At 41.6% G+C, this 20,286-nt stretch overlaps 1 protein-coding gene across 3 annotated transcripts in view; it reads right to left on the bottom strand.

Annotated features, from left to right (window-relative positions):
- The window catches only part of UNC79 (unc-79 subunit of NALCN channel complex), a 195,281-nt gene that overhangs the window by 44,269 nt on the left and 130,726 nt on the right, over positions 1-20,286 (bottom strand). For all 3 annotated transcript variants that reach the window (XM_045815776.2, XM_045815778.2, XM_045815777.2), the window contains 8 exons: positions 20,000-20,116; positions 17,315-17,398; positions 13,953-14,055; positions 11,778-11,918; positions 8,946-8,984; positions 3,158-3,270; positions 2,984-3,069; positions 1,900-2,073 (listed from right to left, as the gene is read on the bottom strand). In XM_045815776.2, coding sequence (XP_045671732.2) covers positions 1,900-2,073; positions 2,984-3,069; positions 3,158-3,270; positions 8,946-8,984; positions 11,778-11,918; positions 13,953-14,055; positions 17,315-17,398; positions 20,000-20,116 — 857 coding nt within the window. The remainder of the gene's footprint in view (positions 1-1,899; positions 2,074-2,983; positions 3,070-3,157; positions 3,271-8,945; positions 8,985-11,777; positions 11,919-13,952; positions 14,056-17,314; positions 17,399-19,999; positions 20,117-20,286) is intronic.

Raw genomic sequence — 20,286 nt, 5'->3', positions numbered from 1 at the left:
TATTAAAAACAAAGGAGAAGATGATCAGAGGCAGTGCCAGATCTGATCTAGCAGGGCAAGTTTTTACATAAATTCTGAAAGCATTTTTCAGGTACCTTCTAAGCCAACTATTGGTCTCTTTAATCTGCTCAATACCCACCGGAGTTCATGTGACATTTACATTACTTTAAAACTAGGGCCAAAGACTGGCTGTTTCTCAGGTCCGCAGTGTTTTAAAAATCAGGAAATACCATCTTCAAAAGCATGGAAGACTAACAATAGTGGGCCTGCATTCCCACACGACAACTGGCCGGTATACTGTAGTAGCTGGACTCATTAGAAGGGACTGGCGCTCTCCATTTCTCACGGGGCTAGGTTGTCTGTATTATCTTAAATCACTCCACTCATTAACCTTGCAGTCAGGGTCCCTACGGGCAGGGCAGATCGTCACAAATTCGGCTTACCAGTTGTTTGCAGGTGGCAAGAGTTCCAACTGGTCAGTGATCAAGTTATTTTACTTCTAGCATCCACTTACGGGCATTTGAATTTGCCATGCCTGACCCACCCCTTCTCTTCAAGTGTGTGGCATCAAGAAATGAATAGCCCCCCATGGCTCTTGGTCCTAGGGAGGTTCTATGGGGCCATGTTAAAAATGCATCACTTGATTTCCTACAGGTACATGGACAGTATCTATCCGCATACATGGTTTCCAGTTACAGTGCTAAACCTCTTTAGATTTATTCAGCAACTCCAGATCTTCGAACGGATGGGATCATGGGATGTGAGAGATGGTAAAGACCTCAGAGTTCCCCCTTCTCGTGGGAACTTTAAACTCCAAGAAAACAGCACACACCAAGCTAAGGGTCCCTGAATTATCCTTACAGACCTTATTTTGGGGTCATATATTCCAAATCTGCTAATTTGAAAAAGGGCATTATCAGGGATGGTTCGTCTTTATAAAACATCTTTCATACATGTAATACTCATTTCAGAAACGGTGCTGCCAACATGTAACTTCACTCATCAGATCAACAGGTGATTGATCTTATTGTGAGTTGAGTATTTCTGCGATCTTAAAAAGCACAAAAAAATTGTGGAGCAAATGAGGTTCAGAGACATAGAAATGGCCACTACGAGCCACCTCCTTTGTGCTTACTACGAGACGGAATGCCTTCAATTAGCCCCTGCTTTAGAAGGACTGTGGCAGTCTGTTAGTGGGAGGGATACTGGACCGAGAGTCAGGAGACTCGAGTTCTAATCCTCACACTGCCATCACCTCTCTGAATATGCAGCCTGCCATCTGGAAAATGGGGGGCATTGGAAAAGGATGGTCTTATAGGTCTCTTCCCGCTTTTACAGTATAGAGTTCTGCTTCTGCATTTAATTGGCTCGTGTTAAAAATGTTCCTTAGGTGACCAGATTCACAGGCAGGTCATTTGTGTGTATTCTTGGAGGACGGTATGGTGGCTACAGGGAGGGGGTGCGGTGGTGATGGTAAAGCAGCCAAACGGAAATATAATATCATCTTGGTCTTGCAAGTACCTTATTCACAAACACATAAACAATCACTTCCCTTTAGATAGTTCTCTGAAACTTAACTTTACATTGTGTGTCTAGTCTCCTTTTTGACAAAACCATGTATTTATTTACTTAAACATTTCTTGAGAAAAATTTCTCTGTAATCTACTTAATATTTAATTTTTAAAAATCAACTGGAAACATGAAATCACTATGTCAAAATGCCTACTGCATACTGCTGTCAGTTTGTAACATTTGGAGAGCACCACCTACATAAGTACTCTGCACTTGGTGCCTAACAGAGATTCTGTACAGCCCTTTACAAGACATTAAATCTCTCTAAGCAGATGGCTGGCAAACCACAAGATCGTAATTGAAAACGAAATCCTGGACTCAGCTTACCTTCAGGGGCAGAACACAAGGCAGCTTGGCAAAAAATGTCTGAAACTGGTTGCTGATTGTGGTCCAGAGGCTGCTAGGAGAGTCCATGGGCAAAGCTTCCATGAAGGTAGCAATGTTTTCCAAACAGCGTATCATAGCACCCCCTGCTGGTAAATTCTTTTTGTTATTTAGACCCTAAAAACACAAAAGCATAGGCAATCAACTGCTGAAACAACGTGGGGATTCAGACAGCTATTTGTCGCAGATCAGTTTTAAAAATCACATATTCACGGCTTAAACAGGTGCTGTGTGCCTACTGCATAGGCTAGTACTGCAATGGGCAGGAGGCGGACAGAGAAGAATCAACAAATTCAGAAAAACTTGGGAAAATTGTGACCTTTAATTCGGTGAGAGAAGGTGAAACGGGGGCAAGAAGTAGGAAACATCTTTTAAGGATCTTCAGTTAGCGTGGTTAGGTGCTAAGAAAACACAATGAATGATCCTCCCTGGAAACTCCGCTGGCCAAAGCCTGAGCATAACGACTGCAGAACCAGCAAAGTCTCTAGGGCCACCTGCCAACCCTCCAAGCTAACTGAGAGAGCTAATAAGCGGGGACCGAACACGTGAACCCAAGCTCTGTGATACAACCAGTAAGCAATGAAGCCGAGAATTGAGTTCAAGTCTCGCGACTGAGCAAAGATGCAGGACTTGAATCCAAACCTCACGATACAATGAATAAGCAGGGAAGCTGAGTCTTGAATCCAAGTCTCGCGATACAGTGCGCGCTGCTCTACCCACCGCACCTTCTGAAAGCCTGAAGGTTCAGTGGAGGTGAACGTGCTTAACAGTTGCCTCTCCACCCCTGAGTTGGGGGTGTCTAGAAGCTTTAAATAAATAGTAAATTCACGCAAAACAGCAATGTCCAACCGACACGCTTCCATACATTGGCAATTTTTATTTTTAATTCACTTTAAACATTCAAATTTTTAAAGATGAATTTGACGTTTGTATTTAACTTTAATGTTTAAATTAAATGACTGAATTAATTCCTCAGCCGCGATTTCGGGAGGGGCAGGGCTTAGAGGTGTCCTCAGAGCAAACGTACCTCCAAGAGCTGACTGAGAGCAGCAATAGAGCTCAGTTCATTGAAGTCCATCAGAGATGTGGCCAAGGTCCGTAAAAAAGTCCCATCTGGAAAGTCAACAACCAGATTTAGTAGTGTTTGGGTTTCAGCGACGAGGCACGTGTGTGGTGGCTGGATTCCCCGTGGAGGAATTACCTTTGATAGTGCTCTGGAACAGCTGCGGGAAGATGCCGTTGGGGGCCAGCTGATGGAAGATGCAGCGCAGGAACTGCTTGGCCACCCCCGCGGCGTTGCCGGGAACCATCATGCTGCGGTTGCACAGGGAGAGAAAAGACAGGGACTCATGGAGCGCCCAGCGTGAGTTTAGGTATTTCTGAACCTCCTTACTTAGAGTTCAGGCATTGACACATCAATCCTCTTACGGAAGATCTCCCTGTCATTTTCATCAGTGAGATGAAATATTGTAGTTACACGGAGTCCCTGTTAACAGTAAGTTTCTAGAAAGAGAGAACAAGGGTGTATCGGAATGGTCCCAGACTAATGAATTCCAGCCACCCTAGAGTACAGATGAGGCTTCTGAGGCCCAGACAGAAAAGGTGACCTACAAAGTCTCCAAGTCCAGAACATGGCAGAGTCAGGACGAAACCCAGGATGAAATTATCAGCAAGATCTTCCTAGAATGTGTCATTAGCTAAGAAAGAGCTGGTCTAAGGGGAAATGCAGAGAGGGAGGTGTTCATAGCTATTGGGAGATAGGAGAATTTTCCTCGGAGCATCTTGAGCACTTGTAGAAAGGAGAGGGCTTTGATCTGTGCAGTTCCGCAGGACTGCTCTCTGCCCGTCAAAAGGGGAGCCAAGAGATTTTTTATGTCCTCTGAGACCAATGTATCAGGAAGGACATCCTAGAGGTGATTAGGGGGTGAATTAACAGAGAAAGAAAGTAGAAATCAAAGAGCCCTAATAGGTAAGTGGTAAGAAGTCCCTTTTACCTAAACCATTTGATCATGCTATGCCTACCCTGAAATGCTGATTCAAACTTGTAGGTCAAAAACACTCTTCATGTAGCAATGACACCAAACTCACACAAACTCTTTCAAAAATTAGGGAAGGAGGGAACCCTTCCCACCTTATTTTATGAGACTAGCATAGACCTAAAACTAACATCAGATAGTCATTGCAAACAACAAAACAAAACCAAAGCAAGAGGGAACAAAAAAGAAATGAAAACAAAAACAAGACAAACCTGCAGTCCTCATGAACACTGAATCCAACTACAGATAAAAAGGATGATGGTCTGTGACCGAATAAAGTTTATCCCAGGAACGTAAGAAGGACTTAATATTCAAAATCTCATCAATGGAATTCAATATATTAATTAAGGGAAAAACCATACAGTTATTTCAATAGATACAGAAAACACATCTGACAAATTTAACATCCATTCATATAAAACTCTCAGCAAACCAGAAACAAAAGAAAACATCCTCAATCCAGTAAAGAGAATCTGTGAACACCTACAGCAAACGTAATTAATGGTGAGATATTAAAGACTTTTCTGTAAAAGCAGGAACAAGGCAAGGAGTCTCACTAACATCTTTATTATTGTCCTGGAGGTCCTAGTCATTGCAATATGACAATAAAAAAAATAAAAGGCATAAAAATCAGAGAGAAGGGAAATTGTCACTATTTACAGAAATGACTTTTTTTAACATACAAATGTGTTTTAGAGTCCAAGAAATCTTTAAAAGCCACTACTACCACTAGTAAGTGAACCCAGTTTATTACAATGTTAATATAGAAATTCAATTGCGTATATCTATATCAGCAGCAGAAAATTAGAAAATGAAATTTTTAAAAATTCCATTTACATTATTGGCTTTAAAACATCCAAAATTCCTGAGAATAAATTTAACAAAAGATGTGCAAGACCTCTACACTAAAAAACACAAAACACCGCTGAGAGAAATGAACAAACAAACAAAAGGAATGAAATGAGAATATATACCATATTCATGAATTGAAAGAGTCAGTATTTTTATGCTGTCAGTTATCCCCAAATTGATTTATTGTCTCCATACAATCCAAACAGGCTTTTCCCCCTCAAACTGAGAAGCTTATTCTAAAATGTATATGGAGATTTGGTAAATCTGGAATATCCAAATCAATCTTCTTGGAAAAAATGAGCAAAGTTGGAAGAGTCACACTCTCAGACTTCAAGATTTATTATACAGCTACAGTAATCAAGATAGGGTGGTGCCAGCTTAAGGATCAACATATTGATCGATGGAACAGGAAAGAGAGCCTGGAAAGAGATCAACCCTAATACCAGTACTTGATTTTAACAGACAACAAAGTGATCCAGTGGGGAAAGGGAAAGTCATTTTTTTCTTAATGGTGCTGAAATAACTAGGTTTCCACATGGGTAAAAAGGAACTTCAACACACCATACATAAAAATCAATTTGAAATGGATCATATAAATGCTAAACATAAATAAACTTTTAGAGGAAAACACTGGAGAATATCTTCTTGATTCAAGGATGGGGAATGACAGTAGGAAGAAATAGTAATAAATTGTTTACAATTTTAAAACATTATGCGGTGCCTGGGTGGCTCAGTCGGTTAAGCGTCTGCCTTCCACCCACATCATGATCCCAGGGTCCTGGGATCGAGTCCCACATCAGGTTCCCTGCTCAGCGGGGCGCCTGCTTCTCCCTCTCCCTCTGCTCTTCTTTGCCCCTCTTCCCTGCTCATGTGCACCCTCTCTCTCTCTCTCTCAAAAAAATAAAATCTTCTAAAAAAACTTGTTAAACATTAGATTTCATCTAAACTAAAAATATCTCATCAAAATATATATTAATAAGAGGAACAGGTAAGCCCTACTGGGTAAAAATATTCCCAGGATATATTTAATAAAGGACTGGTATTCAGGCTATATAAAGAAGTCCTGCAACTCAACCCAGTTAAAAATGTGCAAAAGATTTGAACAGACACTTCACAAAAGAAGATTTACAGAGGGTCTTAAAGAGCATGTGAAAAAATACTCAACAGCATTAGTCACCAGGGAAATGCAAATTTAAACTCTCATGAGATACCCACCAGAATGGTTCAAATTAGAGACCAACACCACCAAATCTTGGCAAGGATGTGGAACAACTGAAGTCTCATACATTATTGGTGGGAATGCCAAATGGCACAACCACTTTAAAGAGAAGTTCTGATACTGTCTTACAATATCAAACATGCATCTATCCTGTAATGCCACAATTCCATCCCTCGCTATTTATGTAAGAGAAATAAAAACACTGGCTTACAAATGGACTTGTACAAGAATGGTCGTAACAGCTTTATCTGTAATAGCCCCAAATTAGAAACAATGCAAATGTCCCTCAACAGGAGAATAAATAAACTATGGGATAGTACTCAGCTCGAAAAAAGGAAACAAACTATTGATAACATGCAATAACTTGCATGAATTTCAAAAACATCATGCTTAGTAAAAGAGGTCAGACACCAAGAAGCACATACAGTATCATTCCATTTATATCAATCTCCATGTTAAGAAAGCAAAAATCAGCCTAGTATTTGCCTATGTGGCTGGAGAAGTTGCACGAGGGAACTTTCTGGGGGTGATGGTAATGTTCTATATCTTGACAGGGGTTTAGGTCGTGCAGGGGTACATATCTGTCAAAAATCAGTGCATGTACACGTAAGATATGTGTAGTCTCTAATATGGAAATTATGCATCAAAAGAAAAAAGCCTTAAAATCAAACTTTAGTGAATGATAACTTTGCCAAGAAATACATGAAGTATGCTAATACCTGAAATTTACTTTGAAATGCACCCAAAATTAAAATGGACTGACAGAGAGGCAGAAGGATGGATAGATGGTTGGCTATGTGATAAAGCAAGTAAAATGTTTATTGTAGAATCTAGGTGACAGGTATGTAAGTTTTCACTGTAAGGTGCTTCCAACTTTGCAGTATATTTAATCTTTTATAAAAAAATGTTAGGGAAAAAAGTTTAAAAAAACTTCTATAACTAAATGAGCATTAAAAAAAAGGAACAAATATCCCTAAAACCAGAAGTTACAGGAGTGCTGTGACAACAGCGCCACCTTATGTTTGCAGGAAGTGCTACAGTTACGCTGCCACAGACACCTGATCCCTTGGACCTCACAGAAGTACCCCTGTGGCACAAGAAGGCTATACACAGTATCCCTCTTTTACAAATGAGAAAACTAAAGCAGAGAGAGAAATGTGCCCAACGTTCCACCCAGTAGTACCCATTCCTGGGCTCCTCTGGTCCTTTCTCCCCACCGCAGCAGGAGTAACCTTTTTACATGTTACACACACCCCTTGCCACTTAAAAATCCTTCAGCAGCTCCCCACGGCTGCTAGAAAGCCCGAAAGATTTAATATGGTTTATGGGCCCTGTATCATCTAGCAAACCAACCTCACGTCTCTGTGCTCTAGCCACACTGGCCTTTTGGTCATTCCTCCTACACAATCTGTTCTTTACCATCTCAAGACCTGGGCATATGCTTTTTTCCAGAGCTATTTGCATCGTTAAACCCAACTCATTTCTTTCAGATCTTAGTGTAAACATCGCTTCTTAAGGGAAGCCCTTCTGTCCTTGCCCCTTGCTCCCACTACCCAGACTACACCAGATCTGCCGGCTCTCATCCAGGCTTGCCCATCTCAGTAAATGGCACAGCCACCCACCCACCTGTTCAGAACAAAACCTGGGAGTCATTCTTGCCTTCTGTCTTTCTCTCACACCCAACATCCAACCTATCTGCAAATTCTGTTGGCTCGGTTTTAACAATATTTCCTGAATATATCCTTAATGGGACCACTTCTCACTCCCTTAAACCAAGTCTTTATTAATTTGCACCTGCCACTGAAACAGTCCCATGCTGGCTTCCCTGCTTCCGCCCCTGACCTGCTTTCCTGCATGACCTATTTTCAACATAGAAGCTGATGGATCTTTTCAAAACACAAGTGAAGTCATGTCGCTCCTCACTCCCTGCTTCCCTCGGTAAAAGCCCAACTCCTTACAATGACCTCCTGGGCTCTACCTGGCCTACCTCACCCTCACCTTGTCCACGCCTCTCCTACCCTTTTCCCCGCTTCTTCTGCCCCCGCCTGCCTTAGTCTTATTCCCCAAATACCCTGGCACTCTCCTGACTTACACCTTTGCATTTGCTGTTTCCTCTGCCTAGAACGTTCTTTCTATAAATTGCCACATGGATCACTCTCCCCCTTTTTCAGGTTTTGTTCAAATACCACTTCCTCAGAGAGGCTGTCCTTGACCATTATTACATCCAAAATACCACCTCCGGCTGTTCTGTATCTGCTGGACTTCCCTGATTATTTTGCACAGCGTTTAGCACTGAATGATATTAAAGGACATTATCGGTTTTCTTGTTTGTTAATTTGCTTATCGCCTGCCTCCTCAACTGGAATATAAGGTCCAGGAGAGCCCGGACTTGCTGTTTTGTTCATTAGCATCCTCAGTCCCTGGTGCTCACTCCAAAAATACTTGTTGAATGAATGAATGTTATACAGTCTCCCCATACATTGCGTTCATCGCTTTAAGCATTGTTTACAATGATAAATGTGTGCAAATATTTTCTTCATGTTGGCTTCCCAGATAGACTGTAGGCCCCATAAGGGCAGGAATCATGTCACTTTTGCCCCCAGTCGAAACCTAAGTACCTAGCACAGTGCCTGCTACAGAGTGGGCCTAAAATAAGTATTTGTTGACTAAAACAAGTGAGTGCATGAAAAAATAAAAAATTTTAAAAAATGAGTGACCGCATGCATGAATGAAAGAATGAACAGAAAATGATCGAATGTTCTCTGGAGCTGCAACTGAACCTAACAACACTCCTTCCACGGTACACACTCTGGTGTTCTAGAAACCGGATGAACATGCACAGGGAACAAAAAGAAAGATTTGGGCCCAGGTTAGGACCTTACCTTTCTGCTTGGTTAGAGAAAGTCGTGCTGGATGCCAATCTAGGAAAAGTAAACAGAGTCGTATGAATATCTTAAGTTTTCACGAAGAAATGCATAAGTCCTGCGGTAGGACCTCTTGTAGCCCCAGTTCCAAGGGGGACACAAGGAAAACCACTAACAATCCCCCTGATTATGGACAGAGGGCCCACTCGGTGATCAGTCTCTGGGGTTCAACCGAGCCCAGTTCCTGAGGTCTACTTTCTACATGAAATCAGATGCTTCCACAGAGACACACACACAGTTAAGCTTGTTTAATATACCCCCCGGCCAACTTATGAACTGGCCGCTGCAGCTGGGCTAGACAGAGAGCAGAACAGCATTTCACCCAGTCCGCCTCTTTACATATGAACTCCACTCAAAATTCATTTCTTTGTATTCCACCTCAGAAACAACCACAAACTGCAAAAGCCTCTGTAAGACAGCAGAATAGGAAATACGGGTATTTGTCAACTAATCTGTCAACAAATTGAGACGACATATTGAGAAATGTATTAAGTAAGCAATATATAACATGTAATCTTTAATAATTATATGGTTCGTACACATGGAAATATTCTATATGTATAGTAAGAAAGAGGATGTCTAACCCTGCTAAATTGGTGGGTTTGGAAAAACATGTCTTGATCAATAAGATATTGGCGAAACAAATAAGGGGAACGCTCAAGTTCATTTACTTAAGACCACAAGAGTGTGCCCAGCAAGAACGCATTTGCAGCAACCGCTAACACGAGATACCATTCCCAGCTGCTTTGCCTAATGACGCTACAATGAATCAATGAGCACTGGCAAATGAAATAAACAGTCGTTAAGGGTGCAGCAAATGCAGTCTTGATGGCTCTATCTACAGAAAGGGGTGGATAAATTGTAAGAGGGATCTAAGTAGAGAGCAAACTACAAAATCACAGAAAGGCTTGGGTGATAAATGCTGAGCTTACATACACTTAGAACACCCTGGAAATAGTTCCTGTGGGACTAACATAAATAAACAAAGTGTTCGTAAATCCACATTACCTCATCTGGAACTGAGGCATGCAAGGGAGCCCCGAATCAGGTGACTGCTGAATCCATTTCCTGGTAGGTCTGGTGATCAGGCTTAGGTTGCTAAGGGCTGTGGCAGCCACTTTGAATGCACCCCCCCCCACTAGCCCCCCCACCCCGTCTCTTGCCAGTCTAGCCAAAGGCAGGAGAGATTTAAATATGGTATATGTAAGCAGGTAAAAATGTATCTGCTACTGCTCTGCCTTTGCTTATATTCAAAGCCGACAAATTTTCATCCTAACAACTGGCAACGCTGAGCACAGTTCATTCTCGCTTACGTTAAACAAAAAGAAAATAAAACTCCTCTATAGATCGACTACAACTTAGATCAGCTCTTTCAAGGAGATGATAACAGATCAGAACAATAATTCTATCTGTCCTAAATCTGAAAAGTATTGGTGGTAAGAATTGTGGCCTTGCATTAATAAAAACTTCCAATTCCACAAGCTGGTCCATTTATTCCATGATTGCTATGATTAGGTTAAAATCAAGGACTTAAATAAAATATTTCGTCTTTTCTTAATTCTCCATCACCCACTGTTCATCACTGCACACTGGCTATTTCTAGGTATTAGAGGTGGAATCTCTAAGGACATACACTCCTAAGGACAATACTGAAAAGTGTGGGGCAAGGGGGCTAAGAGTTGATGGGTTTTTAATGCTTTCCCGTTTGACTTTATTTGGAAATCAGTGTTTCGTCTTAAAAAAAAATCAACTTTTAGCTCGATTACAATTCATTCTCTTTCCCTCCCTCAAAATACCATGAATTTGCAGAATTCTGGTTTTTTTTCCCTACGTCCTCCATAGAGATCTTCTCCAAGAAACTGTTTCCATCCTGAACTTCCACAGCACTGACCACTCACATTACTCATTACGGGTCTCAATCATGTCGTATCTTCTATGGCTCCTCAGTTATTCCATACTGAGCCACTGAGCTATTCAACAGCTAAGCCACAAGGCACTGCAGAGTAAGAGCTCGGTCTAAAGCCCACAGCCTAAAGCCCCTGGCTCTGTGCTAACACAGACAGGAAACGTAGTACATTCATGTGGAATTTCATCCAGTCCTCTCCTATAAATTGTGCATGCCAGGACTATAATTTGTTGCTGAATTTGAACTTTACATATACCCATGAAATACATCACCTTCTATCTAATGTCCTATCCACTAAAAGGAATTTTCTTAACATGAAAATTCTCAGAGTAGCTAAGTTTAATCTCCCCTTATTCCAGCTGAAAGCCCTGTTTCCAAAATATATGCATCCTTCCCTTTTCTGAGTCAGAAGTGTAAAACTATACTCCATCTTCCCCTCCCAGGACAATGCCTCAAGACGGCAAGATGCCTACAGAGCCCATCTTAAGATAAGGAAAGAGAGATAATATCTAAATCTTATCAATAATAATATCTAAAAATAACATCTGAAACTTGTAAACTGTATGACCTGTGCACAGTTCTGAGTACTGCCCCACACATTGGCCCAAGTAGTAATTAAGAGCAACCAATAGTAGAATTTCTTAGTGCAGCGTCCCTTAGCTTCATTCTGACACTGTGAGATGGTGACCCATGACCCAACACAGCTGGGGAATTCAATCTGGAGTTTGGTCCATTCCATTTTTAAAATTAGTTTGAGTTGATCGCACAAATATCTAACATCTATAAGATTACTGAATGTTTTACTTTTGAACTGATAGGTTCTATGTCAAGGTATAGAGGGAATAAGCCTCCTTCGTCCCAAACAGAACTGAAGCAATAGTCACCTTCCCACAGACTGCATTATATCCAGCAACAGCGGGGCTGCCAGGTCTGGGCTTAAGTGAATGAATGTGGAGAGGACCACGATGGCCAGCCCAAGGGTTTCCTCATCATATTCTTCAAGAATGGCCCCACAGTCGTGGCATCTGCGAAGAAAACAGAGGAATTCTGTCCACGAAAGCCAGCAATGGTTTCAAGATATAACAAAGTATATAAAGCCATTTCTCAGGAGTCTTGGAAAAGTCCCCAAAAGGAGGTCAGTGGCCCCATTCTCGTGATACATAATGGACTCCAATGCCACCTTCACCCTAGATACAGAAACAGCACACATGGCAGGGATCAGGAAGGTTCTTTAAATCACTGAAAACATTCAGCTCACAACTGCCTGGCCTCTATGTACATGAATTATTGGTCCCTTTTACAGCGAGCGCCAATAGGACTAACAGTTTGAAGCTTCTGGTTGAGGGATTTTATGCATTTATTGCTAGGATAGTCAGTAACTAGATATTTTTTTTCATTTGTTGAAATTAAACATGAAAAAATGCCTAGACATAAATGGAAGCTTTCCTATGCTCCCGGATTGAACAATGTCCTATTTGTGGGTGAGAGATGGGGTAGTTAAGCCAAGAGAACATTCTAGAAAGCCTGAGGAGTCTGGATCACAGTCTCTGCTCTACCACTTACTCAAATCAGTCTTACGAACTCACCACACCTACTGAGTGTAATAGTTAAAGACACAGTGGCACCTGCCTCTAAGTAGCTTCCAACTTACCGCTCTTGATAGTAGCTAATATAGGTGCAACTTAATTCATCTCAGCCAAAGCCACAGCCCTTCTATTCAGCCACAGCCGTTCAGCTTTATAAAGTAAAGGGAAAGTCTACTGGGAATAGCGAGTAAACTAGAGCTAAGATCACTATTGAGAACTTTTCATCTGGAAACTTCCTAAATAAATACAAACTCTATATATGAAATTCCTGACAAATTGAGCTTTTTTTAAAAAATATAGGATTCACATCTGTAACTAAAAAAGAAGAGAAAAGGAGTGCACACAAAGATTGGGACTTGGAGGAGGACACAAAATGGGGACATTGTACCAAAGGAGGAGCCAAGAAGAGCCCTCCACACACAGCTAGGTGCTCCCTGCGTGGACATTCCACGGCAGCTCTCCAAGGTAGGTTCCTTCGCTTCTTCAGGAATGACCAGCCCCTCGTGCCTCATACTCGTCTCCCTTTATCACAAGCCTCCCCACTGTGTCACCAGGAAGTCTCCTGGCCCAAAGGGACCTCTCCAAACTTGAAAGCCTGCAAGTCTTACTTTATCATACTCAGTACACAAGCACTTGTGTGCCGGGCAATGTATAGGGAGCTTAGGGTATAAAAGACAGAAGAAAGGGTCCCAGTCCCTAAGGAACTCACAGTTTATGGAAGCATCTGTATGTACAAACAATGACACCATTAAAATACAATGTGGTAAGTGGTAGAACAGAAAGAGGTAGTAAATACTATGGAAACTTGGAGAATGGTATGACTAATTCTGCCTTGTGTGTAGTCAGGGAAACTCTGCCCTCAGTTGGGTCCTGAAGCATGGCTAGGATTTCGCCACGTAGACAAAGTATAGAGAGAAGGGCACCTATGAAATCACAGAAGAGAGAACACATCAGGCATGCTCTGGGGAAGGTGAGGGGGCTGGGGCAAGAGCTCCTGGTGAGGAGCGGCAAGGCCATACCTTCACAATCTCAAGGGCCTTTTGTCATAAGCAAAGGCATTTGGACTTTATCCTGTAAGAACTCTGGGGATATGGAAGGCTGACAAACCACGAGGTGACGTAAACAGTTTGAGACTCAGGGAAAGGATCCTGCTGGCAGGATGGGAATCGGAATCAAGTCTCATACTTAGTCCCATCCTCACGACTTGAAGCTTCTAATAATCAGTAAGGGGCTATGATTTGCATTTGTCCAAACTGAGAAAGGACCGTGCCTTGGCATAAACCAAAGGTGGCCATCCAATGATTCAATGTTTCTAAAACAACAAATGCCCACCCGCACTGAGGGAGACGGCCTCTTGACGAACAAGTTATGACTTAAAGCATAACATGCCTCCTCTGATCCTTTCTCCCAACCACGGTGAGCAAATGCTTAAATTCCATAAATCTGGGGAAGAAAAGAACAGTGTGAGCTTACTTGTCTGTCATCACCGTCGGCTGCTCGTCAGTGAATTCTTCGGGGGCTGGCACAAACATACTGACGATGCTGGGTGCGGACAGCAGGCTGGATTTAGTGGCGCCTGGGTAAGCAGCAAGGAGACACCTGGTGAATAAAGGTCTGTTTCTGGGGGCCAGGAAAAGCCCCATCCTCCTCTCATAAACCCTCCCAAGATCACACTCCTGAGATGTGATGGGATCAGCTCAACGGCATTGTGAAAACCCCTCAAGGGTAAAATGAATTCAAGAAAGACTGTGATTTCTGCTTATATGATTTCTAAGAGCTAGACTCCTATCTCTCTCTTTGCTTCTTGACTTCGAAAAAAATTGGAAAAGAGTTCAGTGTGCCAACAGGGGATGAAGACAAAAACAGAAAAAGGGGGAAATCTATTCAAAGTGCACCCTTAAGTGAGTTTACAATCCTTATGTGCTAGGCATACATGCAAGCTGCCCTTACGAACCTATGTTTCTAAAGTCACCAATGCCTACAAACCCTAAAATGCGGCTAATTTGAGAAGGGAATAAGATCCCAGAACTCTACACATTTAAGCAAGGGGAGGGGTTTGAGCTAAGAAATATCAGAACAGCTTTTTACCTTGGAAATTAATATCATAAGTCCCAAAGCAAAAGCCTTCATTTTTCAAACTGAAATATTTATGAATGAAAAATCAAGTGTGTTGAAGGAATCATCCAGTGACTTTAGCCAATCAACATCACAGAGTTTAAAACTTCGGGTTTTGATGCCTTCAGAGAAATCTAAGGCAGGAATCTTGGTGACATGCTCTAACAATGAGTAAATCCAGAGACCCAGGTGATTGCTCTCTACTAAGAAAACCACCAGTGCCAGATAGAGTCAGGAAAGAAGGCAGAAAACCTCAGTGGTCCATTAAAGAGTCTGTTTCTCATCAAGGAACTAGAAATTGAGTGCTGGAAAACAAAACAAAATTGTATGATCTTTCCTTAACTAGAAGAAAGATATGATTCAGAGAACTGGTTTTTAAAAGAAGTAACATGAAAATTTTAGAAACCTAGCAAAGTGGGCAATGTGTTTCACTGTGTGGGAGAAAAAAATGGTTTTGAAGCCTTTAAAGACTCAAGATGCTGCCAGACTGTATACTCCCTTGACTGATCAAAGGCTACAACGTGTGTTTATGAGAAGCAGGAGACCTGCAGACTCAAACAGCAAAGGAGAGTATCTAAAAATATCTTATGTAACTTCCGAAGATCCCAAATGGGTATCTAAATTTTACTGCAATATTTACCAGCTATCTCTGAGTAACAGTCTTTCCCACCTGTACCCCAGTATATCACTAACAAGGATCTCCAATTGTTTCATCCAAATGGTGCTTTGAGTAGAAGCAAACAGTATTTATTACAAGCAGAACTACACTTTGATTAATAATAGAAAAGGCAAGAACTGGGACAAGATAAAAGGAGACATGATTAATTATTAAGCACTAAGGTAAACAGCATGTAGGTGCTTTAAGCAACCAAAAAACAGAAAGTTTAAATCCAATATTCCACATTTCTTGAACACTGACAGACCATGTCTACCGGATGCCAAAATGTCTTGTGCTAAAAGTGGAAAAAGTCAGCCCATAAGATGGTGATATATATATAGTCTTACTAGAAACAAGACATTAAAGGGAAAAAAAAAATTCTTGAGTAAAGTCTTATAGAAGACTATTGCCCATTACTATTAAATAGAATTCACAATTCAATCAAGAAAAGGGAAGGAATCAAAGTCATTTGGGTGGTTTCAAGCCAATAATTACCCACTACAAATGCCAAGAAACAGGTGTTTTTGGACAACAATAGCACCGTGAAGTTGTTTATTCACATGACAACACAAAACATGTCATGCAAGATTTATGGCAAGCATCTATAAACGTTATTGGGTGCTGGCTCCCCCATGGCAACATTCGCTAAACCACTGGATTTCTGAATCGGGCTAATCAGTTGGGAGCAGACTAACGCAGACGAAGAAGGTGGGAAATGCAAACGGAAGCTACGGACCTCAGGCACCTTTTGTTCTAGCCGAGTTACGACAAAGTCTGCAGCATTAAAGGCAGTCCTGTCATCCCCCAGCTGTGGGCAATACTTCTGATGGCACCACCACCCCAAGTGTACTCTGTATGGAACCAGGAACAGAAATAAAAGGTTCTTAGAAGCTTGAATAAAGAGGAGACCTCCCCCAAAGTCCAGCTCCAAAGCTGGAGATTTTGACCAAAGCCACTTCGAGAATCTTAGAGATAGGAGGCATTGTAAAGGTTTTGGTTTGTTCAAAGGATACAAGTGCCCATCAGTCCCTTAGTTGCATCAGTGGACTTCTTCAGTTCCCTGTGAATGAGACTTTGTCTTTCTGTCTTTCTTCCCTTTACCGTATTCCATTTCTGCGGCTACTAACTTAGTCACTGGATCGTGGATAAGCAAGCACCAGCATTGTTTGACCACTGGCTTCTGTTCATAAAAGCTTTTTCCTAGGCCCATAAGTGAGAAGAGTCTCATCATCTAGAGGGGTTAAAACTGCTGCTCATTGCCCAATAAACACTAGCAAAAGCTGAAGAAAAATGTCTCCTCATTCCTAAGGAAAATCAGAAGAGTGATATGACCCTAAATAATAAATCTACTTGATTGAGGGAAGTAGCTAAGAGAAGTGGTCATAGTTCGTTTCTTGTTTTCTGGGGTTTTTGTTGTTGTTGTTGTTGTTGTTGTTTTTACAAATGATAGATTAAGCTGCTTTCTGCATTAAAAAAGAACAAAAGTAATGATTAACTAGCCAGGAGACGAATTTTGAAAATCTATATTCTGATGATCTTGGCACAGGTTTATTCTCAGCTTACTCCAATGGGCAGCATAATGCCACAAGGCTATTCTGCGCAATTTCAGATTTCAGATTTCAAAGAAGCCATTCATCCATGATTTCAACATTCTAGAATGAACACAGATAAGCTGGACCATGTTTTGGAAAGATATACAATAATATGGACGGGCTGATATGTATTGAGAGGAATATCAAAGGGCCTAGGGACATGTGGTCTAGAGAAGACTGAGGGAGTAAGCGATGCCTGGCTATTTTCAAACATCTAAAAAATTATGTGACAGACTAGACTCATTTTAGGTGGCCCCAAACAGAAAGTCACGATAAGAAGAAATTTCTGTCGATAAGGTTCAAAGAGGAGATGTCGTGCGTTCCCAGTCCCTGGAGGTGTTTGAGCAGAGGTTGGATCCACTTCATGGAGCTGCTAAAGAAGAGGTTTCAGCACCCGCTGGGTGACCAGATGACTGACATACACAGTGTCTCTCAGCTCGTACAGTCTGAGATTCCACGACTCAACTAACCTCTCATTCTCAACGGCTGTCCCTCCAGGTCAGGGTTTAGGCACATTGGCACGTTGCACTGGCGTTTCCCGGGCTGTATCTGTTCTGTGGATAAACAGAGCATTTCAGTCTTCAATGCAGTCAATTTAGCACAAGTACCAGTACAAAGAATTTAACCAATAACCTTGTGGGGCCATTTTTTTGGGTCATTGTTATTGTTGATTATTAATATGTATAGGAAACAGCCTAGATTTTCGGGTAGGGTTGTCTGGGGTTTCACTACAAACCTGCAATTCAGGTATATGCAATGCAATTAAAAGCAGGAGAGCATCTAAAACTGTCCAAAAAAAAGTCTGGATTCTCTACCTCCCCATCGAAAAAGCTCAAATACCATTATCTCTTGGTATGAAATGAAAAAAACTGAAAGGCTAATGTCACAGCCATGAAATAAATGTTTTATGCAAATCAGTAAATACATAAGCGATCGTCTGGGGCAATGGCCAGAAAGGTCATACAGAAAACATGTGGAACTGGTAGCAAGGAAATGGCAGGTGTCTCGATGAGGGCTGAGGAACAGGGGTGAGAGACAGGGGAAGACACAGAGGAGTGGGGCTTCTGGAACATTTGTTTCCTATGAAAGATGAGACGAGGAAGCAGTCATCAGATGAGCACGGATGGAGAAGAGGCAGATATTCGGTGAGCAAGCAGGTGCATGCCGAGGTGAATCGATCATAACCCATGTTTTAGACAGCTTCTGGCAGTGTCCACATGATTAGATTTGTCCCTTTGGAGACCAGTGAGTCACTGAATCGACATATGTGCTATGAAGTGGCATGCCACCTAACACTGACCCATGTATTCATGGACTCTCCTGCGGTCTTAGATTTGGGGAGAACTTTTCGTGGCACGAATCAAAACAAGAGTATTGAGATGAAGCTCTAGTAGGACTTGGTGACTAGAGAACCAACTCGGAGAATGGAAAACAAGCCCAGGAAAACAGGCGAAAGAAATTCAGACAGCATGTAAATGGCAAGTATTAAGTGAGAAACCAGAGTGACATGAACGAGACTGAAGTTTGGTTGAATGTGAAAAATTCAGTTAAATGGGTTATTTGGCACCACGTAGATTCCGTTTTTAGATTAAAATCTGGATTGGACACTGAGGTATAGCTGTCTTTTTATAACTCTACTGAGTCAATCAAACTAGGTTGCCATTGTAGTCCGAATCTGAAATGGTTAGCTTAGGCTGAGCTACTTGCTACAGAAAATAGAAGCGTGGTAAAACAATCTTCCGAGCCCCAGGTCAACCTAAGGTGGGCATTTAATTATCAGAGAACTAACCAAACGAAGGCTCCCATTCTCTGTTCCTCACACAGCTTCCTCAGTAAAGAGAGAAACAGAGCCAGTCCTCTTTGGTGTGGACCAAATGACTCCACCCAGACCCAGTCGGCTGTTGAGGCTGGTTATTCTATCTTTCTCCTTGACTCTCTTGCCTGTTGGCTTTTGACCATTACATTATTCACTACCGCTTATTACCAAACGGAAGACAAAACATGAAACCTTTAAAACGTTAAGAACCCTTATAAAGGCCAGAGAGTTGAAACTATCTGTCAAATGTAGGACTGGGTATTTTTGTGTGGGACTTAATTATCTAGCTCACCTTTTTGGGAAAACAATGGATGGGGGTGGGGGAGATAAGATAAAATGTATGTCAATATTATGGTTTTGAAAAAATAAGTCTGTCGACATTTTGGTTTTGTGGATGTCATAATTCCTAGTCATAAGGAAGGATATTTCAAATAACAATCTCACATAACTATGGCCAGAAAGTACTAACCAAGATACTGAAATAGTCTGATCCAAGTGTTGGCCCCCAGAGCCTGTCACAGTAACAAGCTGTGACATTTTCATAGTGCATGCATGTTGCAAAGCGCTTCCGCATATGTAATCTTGTAACTCAAATGACCCATTTAATTACAAAAGAAAAAACAAACAAGCAAACAAACACGAAAGGCAGGCACTCCAAAGAGCAGGACTGTGGCAGTACTACTGGCTTGGAAAGGAGTACGTGTGCAGAACGTGGGAACAAAGTTCAGAAATGCAGCGTGATCAGGTTTAAAATAAGACCTGTCGTGGCGATCAATTCTTACTTTAAAATTGAGGTTAGATGCGGTTCCACCATATGAGCATGAGGGTGTGCGGGGCAAGCTGGTAACCCTGCTAACTAGAACACAGAGCTCATATTCCCAAACCTACCAGCAGATCATGATGTCACTAAGCTACATTTGTTATTATTAGTATTACTATTAATATGCCCTGATTTGGGGAGTACTTTACAAAACAGAGACTACTGATAATCTGGTGTTTTTGTTTGTTTTGTTTTTTAATTTGCAACATGAAATAATAGTTCCATTCCCTCCTTTATGCATGACATCACTTAACTCCCAGATAGATAAGCTAGTATCTGGAATCTGGGTCTTAGAGGAAAAAGAATTGGACCAGCCTAAATGGACAAACAGGTGGCTTTAGAACACTTGGAAAGTTTAAATAGACTTATTCATTCAGTTGGGTTTAAAAAAAAAATTACTTGAACCACAGAACACAAGAGAAAATCTAACCCTTCATTCACACGAGAGCAAAGGGGACACAAAGAAAGTGGCATTTAGCTAATCTGAGAGGTAAAACAAGAAGAAAAAGCTTGACCCACCAGTGTCCCAGTTGCTGATGTTATGGGGGGCGCTAGACTGATGTTCCAGCTGTCGCTTCATTAACTGGCTCATTGTCAGAGCTCCCAAGGATCCCCTTTTCATCTGCCTATACTGAGCTATATGGAGGAAATTAGGACATGATTACTAGGGGGAATAAATTTCCACTGCACACAAAGGCTCTACAAATCCATATAGAATCTTAATTGAACCTTCATTGGCTATTTGTAATTGCTCAGTAAATTGTATGCTCCCGTCCAAGGGAAAAACTAAGGCACACTGCTGTGCT

This window comes from Ursus americanus, chromosome 26 (assembly GCF_024610735.1).
Source record: "Ursus americanus isolate L20-20 chromosome 26, mUrsAme1.1.p, whole genome shotgun sequence".
Classification (NCBI taxonomy): domain Eukaryota; kingdom Metazoa; phylum Chordata; class Mammalia; order Carnivora; family Ursidae; genus Ursus; species Ursus americanus.
This window is presented reverse-complemented; position numbering and strand designations above follow the sequence as displayed.